Consider the following 18,828-nt stretch of genomic DNA (forward strand, 5'->3'; position numbering starts at 1 on the left):
TAGAACTAGGGGGCACAGCCTCAAAATACGGGGGAGCCAATTTAAAACCAAGTTGAGAAGGAATTTCTTCTCCCAGAGGGTTGTGAATCTGTGGAATTCTCTGCCCAAGGAAGCAGTTGAGGCTAGCTCATTGAATGTATTCAAATCACAGATAGATAGATTTTTAACCAATAAGGGAATTAAGGGTTATGGGGAGCGGGCGGGTAAGTGGAGCTGAGTCCACGGCCAGATCAGCCATGATCTTGTTGAATGGCGGAGCAGGCTTGAGGGGCTAGATGGTCTACTCCTGTTCCTAATTCTTATGTTCTTAAGTTCTTATGTTTTATTTTTACTCCAGACAGGGATGTACAATTGCTAAAGTTCATCCATATGATCTTTAAATGTTTGCCATTGCCTATCCACCGTCACCTTTTAAAAATCATTTGCCAGTCTATTCTAGCCAATTCATGCCTCAAACCATCGAATTTACCTTTCTTTAAGTTCAGGACCCTAGTTTCTGAATTAACTGTGTCACTCTCCATCCTAATAAAGAATTCTACCATGTTATGGTCACTCTTCCCCAAGGGGTCTCGCACAACAAGATTGCTAATTAGTCCTTTCTCATTACACATCACCCAGTCTAGGATGGCCAGCTCCCTGGTTGGTTCCACGACATATTGGTCTACAAAACCATCCCTAATACACTGCAGGAAATCCTCCTCCTCCGCATTGCTACCAGTTTGGTTAGCCCAATCAATATGTAGATTAAAGTTACCCATGGTAACTGCTGTACCTTTATTGCATGCATCCCTAATTTCTTGTTTGATGCTGTCCCCAACCTTACTACTAATGTTTGATGGTCTGTACACAACTCCCACTAGTGTTTTCTGCCCCTTGGTATTCCGTAGCTCCACCCATACCGATTCCACATCATCCAAGCTAATGTCCTTTCTTACTATTGCATTAATTTCCTCTTTAATCAGCAATGCCATCCCACCTCCTTTTCCTTTCTGTCTATCCTTCCTGAATGTTGAATACCTCTGGATGTTGAGTTCCCAGCCTTGGTCACCCTGGAGCCATGTCTCCGTGATGTCAACTGCCACCATCCTCTTTCCCAGGGATTCTGTCACTGAAGCTGGGAAGGCGCCCTCGGATCCAATCTTCCTCCCCAGGAGTCCTGCCACTGAAACCGGGAAGGTGCGTTCGGGTCATCTCAGCTAGATCATCACCACCCTGTTGTGATGAGCGGTCTGTGCCTCGGGGGCTGCGTGGATCTGCTCTCCGGTGCCTGGTCCAACCGAAGGTGGGGGCTTGCTCTGCCTCTGAGCACGGGGGACGTCGATCGCTGGAGGGATGAAGTCTTCCCAGTTCCAATGAATCTTCCCCATCCATCATCTTCCAAGCAGCGTTGGTCCATCACCTGAAACAATCCACAATGGTAAATTGTGCACCGCGCCATCATGGGATACACTTACATCCGCACTATCAACAACTGATATCAGTTCCTTGGTGTCGGTGCGCAGCTTTGCCTGAACCGGGAACAACTTGGGTCATTCAGCTTGATCGTTCCATAACCTCTCAATGGCTTCCTGGCTCATTACTGACTGACTCTCCCCAGTGTCTACTTCCATGAAGACTGGAACGCCATTTGACTCGACTTCCATTATCACTGGAGGACAAACTGTGGTGCAGGTATATACTGCATACATTTTGTCCTGGAACTGAGCTGCCTCTCTAGCCATCTCCTTGTAATCCGCGCTTTTTATGTCTTTAATACTCTTATGAATGACTCTACTAGGTCTAGTATTGTACTTGAACTGTTGTGACCTTAGTCCCAATGTATTGTAACTCCAGAGTGAGGTACAAGCATGGTGGGCAACCTTTTATACTGGGCCCTGCACACCTATGTAGGTGACCCTCAGGTCTTCCGTTGCAGTACACCTTATGTGACTATACAGTTAGTATACATGGTCTACATACATGACAATTTCAAATTTAAATCTGGCTGACCAGGTATCCCAGGCCTAGGGAAATCAGCTGGCTAAACAGAGGCGAGGACTGCTGGATCCAGGAGGTAGGTGCCTTTTCACTTACCTGCTGGATTCAGCATGCCCACCTCGCCAACCCCCCGCGATCGGACACCCACTCCTGACCCTTCCGATTGCACCTCAACCTCTCCAACCTCACCCTTGACATCTCCGATCTCCGACCTCTGATCCCTCAGGCCTTCGACCTCCCACCCCCCTGGCTTCCGATCCCTCAGGTCTCCAATCTCCGACCCCCACTAGGCCTCCGATCTCCCACCTCAGTCTCTGGTCCTACAGGCCTCTGATCTCCAACCCCTGCCCGCCAATCTCGGAGCCCCCCCCCTTTCTGCTCCCGGCTGTGGTCTGGTGCCAAAGGTCTACCCGCCCAACAGCTAGCCAGCCTCTCAATCTGGCTGGCTGTAGCCAGGAAACAAAGAAAAATATTGTTTATCAGGTCCTACTGTTAAATTCGGCAGGGTTGTCGGGAAACCCGTTCTTCCTGACCTCAATCCAGGCTCCCTGCTCCCGAGTAAAAACCCAGCCACAACTATTGAGCCCGAAACAACTGCATGGACAGCACTGCCTGTGGCTATCAAGGTGACCGTGGCCCCTTAACTTTTACACCACAGATTCATTTCAGGCTGCAGCTGGTGACACCAGTGACATATCGCAGAGTGCTGTGCTCTGCTGTATTGGAGGTGATCACCAGGAGGAACAATACATAACATTCCCTATGGACAGAATGAAGCAGGACAAGGAAGTACTAGGCTTTTCCCACATTACAGGCTTCCCCACTGTGCCAAAGTCTGCACCCACATTGACTTCCGTGCTCCTCATCACCATTCAGGCATCTTTGAGTAGAAACCGATTGCACTCGCTCAACATCCAGCTTCTTTGCGATCATAGGCAGCACATCATGCAGGTCTGTGCCCAGATTCCTGGAAGCTGTCATGATTCATTCATCCTGCGCGCCAGTCCTGTGCCACCTTTATTCCAATAATCTAGGTTAAATGCAACTCAAAAGTCTTTGATCTCTTGCTACATATATTACAACCATCCTTTTAATTTTTATTGCTTTTGTTTGTCAGAGTTTGTCAGGTCTTGGTAAAAACAGCAAGTTAAGGGAATTCACAGTGGCAGAGTGCCCAGGAGTCAATGATAATGGATTACAGGTAAAAATAATTCCTGTTGTCAGAAATGTATTATTATTTTGCTTTAATCTATGCCTGACAGAAAGATTTGTTAATATTGTTCTACTTTGTTATCCTACTTGTCTGAATGCATATTGTAACCTACTTTATTGCAATTTGTTGCATCAAATGGTTTGCTAATTTGTGAAATAAGGTAAACCTAGTGTAATGAACACTGAATCCATGAATTCTTCCAAAAGGGAACTCAACAATTTTTATCATTGCTGGAGAAGGTAGAGGCCTATAAGTCCAAAGGGCCAATGTTAACCATACCTGCATGTTGGAAACCAGGCGGGTAGCTAGCTAAAATCATCCAGGAGACCTACCTGCTGACATCCAGTTTTGTTCCCGCTGTCTTCTATCTTAACTTGCTCTTCTGAGCGGGTGGCAAGGAGACACGTCGGAAGCCAAAAGGATCCTTCTTTAAAAATGTAGATCGATGTCCGATGATGCCAGTGGGATTTGACTGCAATTTTAACTGGTGGCCATGAGTGGGGAAGCTGGCTTCCCCACCATGTTAAAATAATTGGACACAGTACAGTTCCTCGCTTCTGAATTGGGAATTTCCAGAGAGAGAGAAGCAAACAGTAAGTCCAAAAATTTACCTTGGAACAAAATCAAATATAAATATAACTAAACGCCAGGATTCAAAGTTTGGGCACTTGATAGAGACTTTAGTACACTACAGCCACTTATTCAAACGATGGCCTAGAAATTCATCTCGGGCGGTGGCGCAAAACGGACTGTATCGGATTGGCCGCCCGTTATACATATCGTCTGATATTTAATTCCATTGACTGAAATAGAACTGAATATCAGGCGCTGCGTATAACGGGCATCTGATCCGATACCATCTTTTTTGTGCCACTACCCGAGACAAATTTCTATTTTTAATGATGGTCTTTAGTCATTGGTACCAATATTTATGCAATCCAGCAATTGTGGGATAACTTGCAGTAAGCAAAATATAATATCATTTTTAAACCTTTTTTTAATGTCTTGGGTTTTTGTCTTCTCTCAGTTAATTGGAAATTGTCCACATTATTCATCCTAGTGAATGAAATTTACTCCATTCTTTACAGTGAAACTGTTGGTATTCATGCTGTTAAAATCTACCTACAGTAAAGTTCACATTAAAGTCTAGAGAGCAGACAGCTGTAACAAGAGTCTGGGGCGACAGATTGGGCTCAGTAACGCCTGATTCTTGGGTGCCAGGAGTGCCGTTAGGGATCCAAAATGGAGTCCTTAGCTAATGTGCACACTAATGATGCGAAGTGCAGTGGCGCCATCTTGGTAAAGGCAATAGCGCGCGTGCAGTTAACATCTGCTGGAAGTGTACAGAGCAGGCAGATCATGACATCAATAAGCAGAATGCTGATTTGACGTTTACGCTGCCATTTTGGAGGTTCAGGCTCCAGCTGCAGTCCTCTCTTAACCTCGCACAGCTGAACACGCATTAATTAGCATGAAAAATCCCTCATCAGCACTATTTAAAGGGATCATCAATCATTTACAGATTAGATGCTGGTTGATTTCTTCTGACTGTCACTACAATTCTACATGTTTTTGGTGCTTTCCATAGTTGTTTCAAGTTTCAAAAGTCCACAGGGAGTGATATGGTAGGTGCTGACTTCAAGGCTTCTGCACAAACCAGTTGCTCCCAGACATGGATGCACTAGTAGGCATTCCACTTGGCATCGAGCATGACTGGGAGGCCATGCAGAGCAGGACAAGCTGATAGAAGAGGGAGCACGGAGAAAAGATCTCTCAGCAGGAGGCTCGATCTGCCGAGGGTGTTCAGGGAGCAATTCTTCTGCCTGAACCTCAATGATGACCAATGTTTGAGACGTCTGCGCTTCACTAAGAAGGTTGTCTCTGAAATTTGCCAACTGCTGCAGCCATAACTTCAACCTCAGAGCAGGGCAAAGATGACATTGCCAGTGGCTGAGAAGGTGACTGTTACCATGAACTTCTATTCAAAGAGAGATAACGTCATTTCATTCCCTCTTGCCAGTCAATGGCACCCTGCATTACCGGGAAGCCTGCAAACCTTGCAACCCTCATGCTTGCTCTGCCTGCAGGGTGCCATTGACTGCACGCACATTGCTTTGCGGTCATCGCATGTCAACTCTGCCATGTACTGAAACCGATTATACTTCCTAACATGCAGCTGGTGTGTGACCATAAGCTTTGGATCATGCAAATCAATGCTCAGTGTCCTGGCAGCAGTCACAATGCCTTCATTCTGTGGCAGTGGGCTGTGCCAGATGTATTTCAGCCACCACGGCAAACCAAAGGGTGGCTACTGGATGACAAGGGCGATCCGCTGATGACATGGCTCATGACTCTAGTTCGCAACCCACGCACACGTGTGCTGCATCCATACAATGAGAGCAATGCTGCCAGAAGAAATGTGATAGAGTAGACCATTGGCAATCTGAAGCAATGATTCCGCGGCCTGGACCGTTCAGAAGGAGCCCTGCAATACTCGGCTGAGCGGGTCTCAAGATTTGTGGTGGTATGCTGCATGCTACACAAACTTGCCATTGTGAGGGAACAGCCCTTGCCACCACCTATGAGGCGAAGCTGAGGAACAGCAGCACCAGGAGGAGGAGGAATAGGCAAACATGGAAGAGGAGGACGACGCACAGAAAGAAGAGGATAAGAGGCAGCAATCTAGACAGCCCCTTTCTGCCCGAGCTGTACATGAAAAACTAATTCAAGTAATTCCAGTAACCTCAACCCCAATTACCCATTCACCAATGGTCCCACACTCCTTACCTTCCCTCTGTCACTGACCATCATATCATCCTCTTGGTCATAATGCAAAAATAAAAGCCAACACAAAATAAACCAAATTTATAAATGAAATCATGCCATATTGCATGGAAACTTAAACTAATCACCCTTGTACATTCATTAGTGCCTGTCGTAATGCTCCTACAAAGTACTACCCAGTAGCTGCAGCATGGCTAGTGGAAGGCTGCTAACTTTCAGTGTCGTAGATTGCATAGAATCATAGAAGTTTACAGCACAGAAGGAGGTCATTTCAGCCCATCGTGCCCATGTCAGCCAGCAAGAGGCTATCCAGCCTAATCCCACTTTCCAGTTCTAGGTCCGTAACCCTGCAGGTTACGGCACTTCAGGTGCACATCCAAATACTTTTTAAATGTGGTGAGGGTTTCTGCCTCTACCACCCTTCCAGACCCCCACAACTCTCTGCTTGAAGAAATTTCCCTCCAAATTCTCTCTATACCTTCTACCAATTACGTAAAATTTATGCCACAGTCGTGTTGACCCCTCTGCTAAAGGAAATAGGCTCTTTCTATCCACTATATCTAGGCCCCTCATAATGTTGTACACCTCAATGAGGTCTCCCCTCAGCCTCCTCTGTTCCAATGAAAACAAATCCAGTCTATCCAATCTGTCCTCATAGATTAGATTCTCCACTCCTGGCAACATCATCGTAAATCTCCTCTTTACCCTCTCCAGTGCAATCACAATCCTTCCTGTAATGCGGTGACCAGAACTGCACGTAGTACTCCAGCTGTGGCCTAACCAGTGTTTTATATAGTTCAAGCATAACCCCCCCTGCTCTTGTATTCTATGCCTCGGCTAATAAAGGCAAGCATTCCATATGCCTTCTTAACCACCTTATCTACCTGGCTTGCTACTTTTAGAGATCTGTGGACATGCACTCCAAGGTTCCTTTGTTCCTCTAAACTTCTCAGTATCCTACCATTTACTGTGTATTCCCTTTCCTTGTTAGCCCTCCCCAAATGTATTACCTCACACTTCTCTGGATTAAATTCCATTTGCCACTGTTCTACCCACCTGACCAGTTGATTGATATCTTCCTGCAGTCCGCAGCTTTCTTCTTCATTATCAACCACACAGCCGATTTTAGTATCATCTGCAAACTTCTTAATCGTACCCCTATATTCAAGTTAAGATCATTAATGTATATCACAAAAAGCAAGGGACCTAGTACTGAGCTTTGCGGAACCCCACTGGAAACAGCCTTCCAGTCATAAAAACACCCATCAACCATTACCCTTTGCTTCCTGTCTCTGAGCCAATTTTGGATCCAACTTGCCACTTTGGCCTGGATCCCATGAGTTTTTACTTTTGTGACCAGTCTGTCATGTGGGACCTTATCAAAGCTTTGCTAAAATCCATAGAGACTACATCATACGCTTTGACTTCATCGACCCTCCTGGTTACCTCCTCGAAAAATTCAATCAAGATAATCAGACACAACCTTCCCTGACTGTCCTTGATTAATCCATGTCGTTCTAAGTGAAGATTTATCCTGTCCTTCAGGATTTTTTCTAATAATTTTCCCACCACTGAGGTTAGGCTGATTGGCCTGTAATTACTCAGTCTATCCCTTGCTCCCTTCTTAAACAAAGGTACCTCCAGTCCTCTGGCACCACACCTGAAGCCAGAGTGGATTGGAAAATGATCGTCAAAGCCTCTGCGATTTCCTCTTTTGCTTCACTTAACAGCCTGGGATACATTTCATCCGGGCCTGGGGAGTTATCCACTTTCAAAGCTGCTAAACTCCTTAATACCTCCTCTCTCACTAAGTTTATTTCATCTAATATTTCACAGTTCTCCTCGATAGAAGTTTCTGCATTACCCCTCTCTTTTGTGAAAACAGATGCTAAGTATTCATTAAGAACCATATCCACATCTTCCGCCTCCACACACAGATTACCCTCATGGTCTCTAACAGGCCCTACCCTTTCTTTAGTTATCCTCTGGCTCTTAATATATTTATAAAACATCTTTGGGTTTTTCTTGATTTTACTTGCCAAAAATTTTTCATGCTCTCTCTTTGCTTTCCTAATATCCTTTTTCATTTCATTCCTGGACTTTCTATACTCCTCTAGAGATTCTGGAGTATTTAGCCCTCGATATCTGTCATAAGCCTCCCTTTTTTTCTTTATCTTACCCTGCATGTCCCTCGACATCCAGGGGGCTCTAGATTTGTTAGTCCCACCCTTTTTCTTTAAGGGCACATATTTGGCCTGAACCCTACGGATCTCCTCCTTGAATGCCTCCCACTGCTCTGACACGGATTTACCTTCAAGTAGCTGTTTCCAGTCTTCTATGGCAAAATCATTTCTCAGCTTAGAAAAGTTGGCTTTTCCCCAATGTAGAACTTTTATTCCTAGTCTATCCTTGTCCCTTCCCATAACTTCCTTAAATCTAACTGAATTATGGTCACTACCACCTATCTCTCCCACTGATACCTCTTCCACCTGCCCAGCTTCATTCCCTAAAACTAAATCCAGAACCGCCCCCTCCCGTGTTGGGCTTGCTACATATTGGCTAAAAAAAGTTCTCTTCAATGCATTTTAGGAATTCTGCATCCTCTAAAACTAGTGCCTCCGCTTCTTCCTGCAAGAAATTCTTGGTCCTTGCACTGCATTGCATCTTGTATAGCTGCAGCTGTGATTTTTCCAATGCTCTCACACAGCACTTGTAACTGGCTCTTTAAAAATGGCCGATTGCCAAATCAGAACTGTACTGAGCATGCACATCCATTGGAACAACGTCAAAAACGTAACTTTTTTCCCCCGCGCATGCGCAGGAGGTGCGGCACTGTTTTTTGGCGCAGACATCAGGCTCCACCCCCCGAGGTGACTGGACACACTGCATGGCGCCAAATTCGAATTATACACGGGGAAAGTTTGGCAAAATATTTCTGCCGCATTTCTGGCCTAGAAAAACTGGGGTAACTCTGGCAATACGCCAGAAAATGGGCTTGGGGAAAATTGAGCCCAATATTAGGATAGTTGAAATGTCCTACTATTACTGCTCTATAGTTTTTGCACTTCTCAGAAATGTGCCTACATACTTGCTCTTCTATCTCCCTCTCACTGTTTGGGGGTCTATAGTACACTCCCAGCAGTGTAATCGCCCCTTTTTTGTTTTTAAGTTTGACCCCTATGGCCTTGCTTGATGATCCTTCTAACAAGCGGCTGTACTAGTTTCTTTAATCAAAACATGACCACCCCTCCATTTTTACCCCCCTCTCTATCCCGTCTGAAGATCCTGTAACCAGGAATGTTGAGCTGCCATACCTGCCCCTCTTTTAGCCATGTCTCTGTAATAGCCATAATATCATACTCACAAGTGTCTACCTGTGCTCTGAGCTCATCTGCCTTATTCATTATACTCCTTGCATTGAAGTATATACCATTTAGTACAGCCAGACCTCCTTGTTGTACTCTCTATCCCTTGTTTCCACAGTCCTTCAAATTCACTTTCTACATTTTTGCCTTCCAATTCCAGCTTAATTTCCCTCCCTACTGAATCTATTTTCAGGTTCCCATTCCCCTGCCAAGCTAGTTTAAACCCTCCCCAACAGCACTAGCAATCCCCCTCCCCCACGAAGATATTGTTTCCGACTCTGTTGAGGTGCAACCCATCTGGCTTGTACAGGTCCCACCTCCCCCAGAAATGGTCCCAATGCCTCAGGAATCTAAAGCCCTCCTGCACCATCTCTTCAGCCACGCATTCATCTGTTCTATCCTTCTATTTCTGTACTCACTAGCTCGTGGCAGCGGGAGTAACCTGGAGATTGCTACCTTTGAGGTCCTGCTTTTTAATCTCTCTCCTAGCTCCTTAAACTCTGCCTGCAGGACCTCATCCCTCTTTCTACCTATGTCATTGGTACCGATATGGACCATGACCTCTGGCTGTTCACCCTCTCCCCCCAGAATGCCATGCAGCTGCTCGGTGACATCCTTGACCCTGGCACCAGGGAGGCAACATAACCATCCTGGAGTCACGTCTGTGGCCGCAGAATCGCCTGTCTGCTCCCCTGACTATCAAATCCCCTACCACTATAGCTATTCCATTCTTCCTCCCCGCCTCCCCCACCCCTCCTGGCTCTGGCTGCACTCCCACGTGGCACCATCGTCGCTGCCAGTACTCAGAAGAGAATACCGGTTGGAGAGCGAGATGGACTCAAGGGATTCCTGCACTATCTGCCTAGTCCTCCACTTCTGTCTGCTGGTCACCCACTCCCTCTCTGCTTGCACACTCTTAAGCTGCGGGGTGACCACCTCTAGAAACATGCTATCCACGTAGCTCTCAGTCTCGCGGATGCACCGCAGTGACTCCAGCCACCGTTCAAGCTCCAAAATGCAGAGCTCGAGTTGGTGCAGCTGGAGACACCTGGTTGTCCAGGCTGCATGAAGCATCCAGGACATCCCACATGTCACAGGATGTGCAGTCCACGGGAATTGAGCTGCCCTGCCATCCCGCTAGTTAGACTCAAACTATCAAGCAAAAATAAACTCTAAACCTTAGCAAAACACACCCTGCAACTACTCAGCAATCAGCTGATTTAATTAATTGGGTTTTTTAGAATAGAAATATCCCTTATCAATTTAATTATGGCTCCTTTGTTTAAAGGACTAAGAACTAAACTTTATTTAAAGACTAAGCACTAACTTAACAGAAAAAAAAACACTTACCCACCAATCAGCTACTTCCCTTGTGCAAATGTCACTCTTAAACTCTGACATCCCTTTCAAATGTTGCCTGTTGAGCTTTTATCTGCTCTGTCTTGCCTCAGCTCCTGCTGCTGCTCCCACGCAGTTGGCCTTCAAGGACGACCTCGAGCAGCTCTGGGCCAAGAAGGCTCGGCTGCACACTGCACCACCTCGGCATGGGTGGCAGCAGTCTGGACTGGCTGGCTGACAGACAACAGCAAAGGCACTGGCGGAGTGGCAGGGGTAGGAGCACGAATGTTGATATCCTGAGAGCAGACAGCAGGCTCAAGCTCCATGGAACTACTGCCACTTCCCCATGTAATCTATTGGAGGACAGTTTGTTGTGACACCTTGCAAGCATGTTTGAATACTGGTATGCACAGCCATGATGGCAGCAAGCTGAGCTTACATGACAGCAGTCAGAGCTTAAATGGCAGCAAGTCTGAGCTTCCACTGCAACGTTAAAATCGGCAGGGCCTCCAGGTGCCTGGCCTTGCCGCATTCATCACCCGAATCTGATGGTGGTCGGGGTGGGGGTCCGATGGCGGGGGGGGTCGCCCGGGCGCGGGGAAGGTATTTACTGGGTAGTTTGTTGAGGCTGAAGGAACAATGAGCTAGAAGAAATGTCTTTACACAGAGAGTTGTGGGAACGTGCACTGTTTTGCCACAAGGAATGTCTGAGGCAGAAATCATTGTATGCTTTAAGGGAACATTGGATACATATTTGAAGCAGAGGAGAAAATAGGGCTATGAGGAGGGGGTACTGCTATTAGTGTTTACCATTAGAATCATTGTTCATGTAAAATAATTTCAAGCACTTTCAATAATATAATATAATTTCCCAAGTAAGAAAGCAGGACATTTCCTGGACCCAACCCAAAGCTAAAAATTGCTTCAGTACTTGTAAATTCTCAATCCAAATTAATGCTGTTTTTATTAGAGATTCAGATCAACATGGCTTGCTGTATTTAGAATGGAAAAACAATCCATCAGATTAACCTCCACCGCTTAAAAACTGAACTGGGCATGCTGATACAGCAAGAAGTAATGTGACAAGTAAACTATCACATAAACCCAACTAGTTCATTTGATGAAACTTTATCAGACACTTTTACATTGAAAATGTAGGAAAGGCTGTGCTGATTAAAAGGAACTATAGAACACTACCAGTGTTTTGGGCGCATATTAGAAAATGGCATTCTAGATTTAAGCTTAATGCAACCATAAAATGGGACAAAAACCTGAAAGTTCTCCCCTACTTTACCCTGCATATTTTAGTTTGTGCCTTAGCACTAAGCTCAGAGAGCATAAATGCTTTCAGTGGATAGGTCAATGCTTAATCTATTTTTTTGTAAACTGCCATCAATTTTAGTAATATAAATTGTTGCAGGAAAGAAAAAAGAAAAGGCCATAATATTTGTTTGTTTAGTGCATTTACACTGCAACAATAGCAACAGTTCAGTTTTGCTTTGCCACTAACGTTGCAGTATCAATGAAGCTTGAATCAGCAGTCAGGGCTTGACTTGACATTGGAATGAAGTGAAATGAGATTCACTTGAGGAACAGTTTGGTCTTTATCACCCAATTTACACTACACAAGTTTAACATTGATATGAAGCTGAAAGTGCATTGCACTGATGCAAAACTTGTCGTACAAATGTACCTTTTGTTTACTCATATATAAATGTATATGGATGAAATGGCAGCCTTCGATTGTTATTTTAAATTATTGCTTTCAATTTAAAAATAAGTTTCCAAATGTGTATAAATTTTAGTAAACTGCTAATAGCAAAAGATAGATGATGTGTCATTTATAGAACCTTCAGAAAGCTAACCTTATTTTTAAATACTGCTAATTTAATCAACTAGCTATCTGGATATCAAATAAACAGAACTTTTAGAAAGTATTGCATAAGTGTTAAGTTTATTTTTTTTATTATCTCTGTGCATGTGTTTGTCTGGAACCTGATCTTTAATTTTGAATTGTTACAACTTTCATATGGTGCGAAATTACATTGTACCGCAAAATCTCAGAAGAGTCTAAATAAATATAGGGGGAGAAATTTGGCTGCTTAGCGCCTCCCATTAGCGTCTGGGGGAGGGGCAGTAACAGGGCCCTAACAGGTTAACAACTAGGCGCGGCGAATTCTGTGACGTCCGCAAACTTCAGTGCTGGTTTAGCATTGGCGCGAACGCTTACCGCCTGGGCCTCTAGCACCTCGCAGATTGTGACGTCATAAAGTGTGCAGCGTCCCATTACCACCCGGGATGTGAAATTGACTCCCACCCCCTACTGTATCACTGGGTATCAACAACGGCAGGAAGAGGAGGCATTGTCATCTCAGCTAGCCACTTGGGGAGCGCTAATTAAAAGGAATGGTTTTCAGATAGACCAGACTTAATTCTTTGCACCAGTCTGGTGCCTGCTGAAAGTTTTCGGGATGTTAAAGGGGAGGGCATTTTGCGAGCTCTGCAGGGGTTTTGAGGGGCCTCCACTAGGTCACCGGGGATGCGGGGTGCCGTGGCCGCAGCCCAGCACAGAAGCGGGGTGCCGGGCTGCACCATCGCGGCACAGACCCCGCGGAAAACCGCATCAAGGCGAAAATTTAAAATGGCGCCACGCACCTCCCTTTTAACATTCACCCCGCGAGCGGAGTGGGTGGCCCGGTTCGCGACTCGCGAGGCTGGTGCTGACATTGTCCGTGGCAGCCTCACAGGGCGCTGGCCAATTTCTGTCGCGGACCGAACATGGGCCGTGGCAGGACAAAAAGGGGTTGCCACACTTTCCAGGCCCAGAGTTGGCCGAGGGCATCCTGCAAGTTCATCTGTAGTCTCTGGCCCTGACAAACAGCAGCTTTCAACCAGCCCTGCTGTAGTCATTCGGGACACACTACGGAGGAGCTCTAGAATAGTTGAACGGAGTGTTAAGAGGAGATATAATGAATTGCACAAGGGTGATAGTTAAACATATTTGTTATTTATTATACTGTTCAATGTTATGACATACATTTTAACTGGAATATTGCATCTATGGTGATGTCTCTCATTTCAGTTTTGTTCCTGTGGTATGGAAGGGGAAATGGATGTGCTAATGGAGAGGTGCAGAGGAACCGGGTGGTGGGATGGAATTCACTGGAACTGATCGCTGATGAGACGGTCGTGGACTGCCCTTGCAGAATCGCGATTGAGTGGCTGCCTGCTCCTTCGCTGGTGTTGCTGCTCCTGCTCATCCTCCTGAGATGTTGGAGCTATGCCTGGTGGCAATGGCTATGCCCTCATGATGTCCAAGTTGTGCAGTATGCAGCAGACGACGACGAACGGAGCCCGCTCAGCCGAGTACTGGAGGATTCCTCCTGAGCGGTCAAGGCAGTGCAGCCGTTGCTTGAGCACTCCGATGATCTGCTCAATGATGTTCTTAGTGGCAGCATGGCTCTCATTATATTAGTGCTGAGCAGGTGTGTTGGGTTGCGGAGGGGAGTCATGAGTCAAGTGGAGAATATCGCTGCCAGGATAGCGGGCATGGATGATGAGGATTCTGCGTGTGTGGCCGCATACCAACAGCACATTGTGAGCGGTAGCCTTTGCAGTTGCGAAATACCTCAGGATTGTGATGTGGTTCTCACAAAGCGACATGGGTGCAGTCAATGGCGTTTCAGACCATGGGGAAGCCCGCTCTCCTGACAAAGCAACATGCATGCTCCAGCTACTTCTCTCTGGTCATGGGGAAGGGAAGACGTATTCCCTTCTCCTTCTGTACAGAGCATCTATCACCTCGCGGAAGGAGCAATGGACAGCAACTGAGAGACGTTAGCGATGTCTCCTGTTGCACACTGGAAGGATCCGCTGGCGTAGAAATTGAGCCCGATATTTACCTTGACTGCCATTGAGAGAGCCGACCTCATCCTGATTTGAGGCTCGAGGTCGGGTTGCAAAAGACGGCACAGCTCTGTGACCACATCCTTGCTGAAGCTTTTCCTCAATGAAATTGATGTAGAAAAACTGCTGCCGGAATACCTTGGAAGGATAAGGCCTTCTGTTGACAGCCCTCTGGTCACAGTTTGCTGTCCTTCTTCCTGCCTGTCTCTCAGCCTAAGTTGCCTCAGACTGTGCCAAAACAATCCCCATGAAACGATAGAAAAGTTGTCGTTTCAAATCTGCCCTCAATAAGACACAGGAATGTTTAACAACCAGAAGACACCTTCAACTGGAAATCGCTGAAATCCGTGTAAAAGCCTGTCTGCCTATGTGGAACAAAGCTGACAACAGTAATGGCCGACTAAAATTTCTTCCAAATATGGTGCCTTTAAATAGCGCTCCTCCAGCCGACCCGACTGCAACTTGACAACTGATGCTGTTATTTTCAGCGCCAGGTGAGAAGAGAGGCGCAATATATCCGAATTTCGCCTGCTTTATCTTTAATTATAGACGCTCGTAATTTCCCAGCAACAGATGTTAGGCTAACTGGTGTATAATTCCCTGGTTTCCCTCTTTCACCTTTCTTAACTAGCAGAGTGACACATGCAATTTTCCAATCTAAAGAAACGGTTCCTGAATCGGGGGAACTTTGGAAGATTATATTAATTGATCTCCAATGTTTCCACCTACTTCCTTTAAAACCCTGGGATACAGACATCTGGTCTTGGGGATTTAATGCCATTATTTTCTTCATTACTGTTATTTTACAATGCAACAAGCTACTGATCCTCCAATTACATATTGATCCTTTTGTTGCTATTTTCACATAAACATGGTTTTCCTTTTCTACTGTAAAATATCACTGTGAAAATTATGTAAATTTCCATGGGATCATTTATTTCTCTGATTAGACTTCAAGTAAACATTTATAATATATATCAAATGTGGAAGTTATAAGTTATTTTTAAAGCCTAGGAACTTTTCATATTAAGAGCAGAGAACTATAGGAATTGATGCAGTCAGCTGAAAGTAATTTAGAGAACAGAACCACAGTTCTAATTCAGAATGAAAAGCAAACTTTTCCATATAAACCATCAAGGAATAGTATTTTACAGTATGTATTAATAAGAGTATGGCATTTTCCAGAACTTGAGGTTTCCTTCTGTGCTACCACAGTGAAATAGCTAAACAAAATCCTGGTTGAAATTATGTGTATATAAAAATGCTAAACCACGATTATCATCTGTCTATAAACTTACCAAAAGTTGAATAAAAGTAGTTCCATATCTTTAGGGTTCTTTCTACTGATCTTTGATTCCTCACCATATGTCGTTAGGAGAAATGTATAGAGGGAGAGAGAGCGAGAGAGAGAGAGAGAATTATGCTATAAGCTGTTCATCTGCCAGCTGAAAGAAATATTACATTTAGTGGATTTAACTAAATTTCTTGTAATCACACAATATTTTTTTTTCATAAATATTTATGTGCAGGAAAGAAAAGGCCATAACATTTGTTTCTTTTGTGCATTTATTTTAATAACTATGTGCTGTTTTGGGTATCCTACTTTCAAAAGTTCATTGAAGCTTTGGAGAGGGTTTGGAGAAGAACAGGGCTTAAGATTAAGTTAAGGAGACCGATGGAACTGAACTTTTTTATTGGAGAACAAAGATAGAAAGATGATGTAGTTCTTTACGATACGCAATGATATTTGAATTTGAAAGCAATATAAAGTAACAACCTAAAGATGTAATTTCATCCACATGCATGCAAACATGTCTTTTAGCTTAGACTGCAGAAATAGAGAACACAGGCTCAAAATCAACAAGTTTCAAGTGAAACAGAAAGTTATCAGAACAAAGCCCCAGAGTAGTGGATATATGAAGCAGACTACCAGCAAAAGCAATTGATTTCTGCCCATTAATTTTCAAATACGTTCTAAATAATAAGGCCTGCATTTTAGCCCGAGGCGTGTTCCATGTGGGGGTGCTATTTGGAGGTCAGGAAACCCAGAAGAAAGGGTTTCCTGAAAGTCCAGCAGTTTTTAACTGCAAGGCTCCTTTAAAAAAAATTCTGTTGGTTTCCCGCCCACAGGCAGCCGGATTGACAGGCTAGATGCCTGTCAGGCAGGGTAGCCTGCAACACAAGGCCACAGCTAAGGAGAGCGCGTTAATTAGGGGGAGGTTGATCATAGGAAGGTGGGGGGGTCCAGATCAGGGGGGTGTCCCAATTGGGGAGTGGGGGGGAATGTTTGGTGCTGGTCTTTGCTGCTGAGTTGTCTGTGAAGTTGATGGATTCTTTGCCATAGGAAACATCTGGTCTGGGTCCTGCTCCCTTCTCACCAATCAATCCGTGCACCGACCAGTATCTGAGGGAGGAGAGTGGATGGCTGGCACTGGAGAGAAATGCGGGGGCTCTCAGTATTTATAGCAAGTAAGGTGGGATGGTTTTGAGCACAGTGTAGGTATGTGCAGCATGCTGAGAGAGGAGACAGGCTGGAGAGTCCAGGAGAGCAAGATTTGGTCAGGACGGCTGAGTGCAGCTAAATGCAGCCAGAAAATCACTTTGATATAGCAAAATCAATTTCAGTAAAATTTTATGCTCGGAACTGGATCAAGCCAAATCTTCGACATATTGTGATATTTGATAACAGTTTGATAAATCAAGACTTCACTGTATTTGGGAATGCAATAAAATGTTACAGGAATAGGTATAGACTGAAATAATCAAAGCATGGGACACAATGCTTCCTGTGCTGCTGGCGAGGGGGACATTGTGGGCTCAAGCTTCGGCCAAGGAGCAACTAGTTTAGAATGGAGCATCTTAGAAATTGCAATTCTCGGCATTTAGTTTGCTCCAGTTCTAGTGAGTTAGAATAATTTCATTTTAGAACAGATTTTTTTTTTCAAAAGGGGGCATGTCCAGCCACTTATGCCTGTTTTGCAATTTTAGGCGGCGAAAACTTACTCCAAACTAACTTAGAATGGAGTAAGTGTAGATTTTTGTACGCTCAGAAAAACCTTGCCTACACTTATAAATTAGGGATCGAGAGATGGGGGGGGGGGAGGGGGGTTTACAAACATTAAACACTTCACTTTTACAAATAAAGAGCCACCATCAATAATAAATGATCAATAAATCAACCAATAAATCAATCAAAAAAAATTTAAAAATTAAAAAAAAAATCAATCAATAAATAAAAATGTATTTCTACTCACCTACTGCAGCACCGGGGAGAAGAGAGGGGGGGAGAAGAGAGGGGGAGGAGAAGTGGGGGGGGGAGAAGAGAGGGGGGGAGAAGAGAGGGGGGGAGAAGAATGGAGGGGGGGAGAAGATGAACGGGGGTGGAGGAGAAGAAGATGAGGTGGGGGGAGAAGAAGATGAACGAGGGGGGGAGAGAAGATGATGAACGGAGGGAAGCTGAACGGGCCCCGCCGAGGATTTCGGGCGGAGCCCGACGCAGCCAATGCAGGGCCGCCGCCGCCACTGACTCTTCGGGCGGGGCCTACCCCCAGCGAGATGCCGGGTGGGTGGGCCCTGCGGCCGACGAAGAAGCCGGGCCCCGCCGTGGACTTCAGGCAGCGCCCGCACACAGCTGATGCCGGGCTGCCACCGTCAATGACTCTTCGGGTGGGAACCGCCCCCAGCGAGATGCCAGGCAGGCGGACCATGACGCCAACGAGGTAAGCGGTGTCAGGCCACTCGGCCGGGGATAGGGTCGATGCCCCTTCGGCCAGGGATAGGGTCGTCGCCCGGAGACAGGACGCACTGGGAGGGCCAGGAGCTATTGCGCACGTGCGCAGCTGCCGGCACTGTTTTTGGCGCAGGGCTGTAGCTCCGCCCCCAGCAGCACCTGCTGCACCGCGCCGAGCCGGAAACAGGCCTACAGATATCGGATAATCGCGAGGTAAGTATTTGGCGCAATTTTTGTTCTACAAATTAGGCGGACCTCTCCGATGTGCGCCGTTTTAGCGCGAGTCCAATACTTGAGTCCTATATGTGGAATATAGCAGGCCAAGGATGAATAGTAGAGGTGTTGGATGATTAAATAATGTAGGTGGGATGGCGTCTATGTTATGTAGATTCTACTTGGTCTGTGGAAAGAGTATCTAACATTGGCTGACTAACCTTTCCACTTTGCATTCTTTATGTTCTTATGTCATTGAGGTCTGCTAAACACTGAGTAGCTTGCATCAATAATAGGCCTGG

The 18,828-nt window shown here is 45.5% G+C and overlaps 1 protein-coding gene across 4 annotated transcripts in view; it reads left to right on the plus strand.

Annotated features, from left to right (window-relative positions):
* fbxl13 (F-box and leucine-rich repeat protein 13) overlaps positions 1 to 18,828 on the plus strand; it is a 491,421-nt gene that overhangs the window by 460,384 nt on the left and 12,209 nt on the right. For all 4 annotated transcript variants that reach the window (XM_070897338.1, XM_070897339.1, XM_070897341.1 and 1 more), the window contains one exon: positions 3,095 to 3,178. In XM_070897338.1, coding sequence (XP_070753439.1) covers positions 3,095 to 3,178 — 84 coding nt within the window. The remainder of the gene's footprint in view (positions 1 to 3,094; positions 3,179 to 18,828) is intronic.

Source organism: Pristiophorus japonicus, chromosome 13 (genome assembly GCF_044704955.1).
Source record: "Pristiophorus japonicus isolate sPriJap1 chromosome 13, sPriJap1.hap1, whole genome shotgun sequence".
NCBI lineage: Eukaryota > Metazoa > Chordata > Chondrichthyes > Pristiophoridae > Pristiophorus > Pristiophorus japonicus.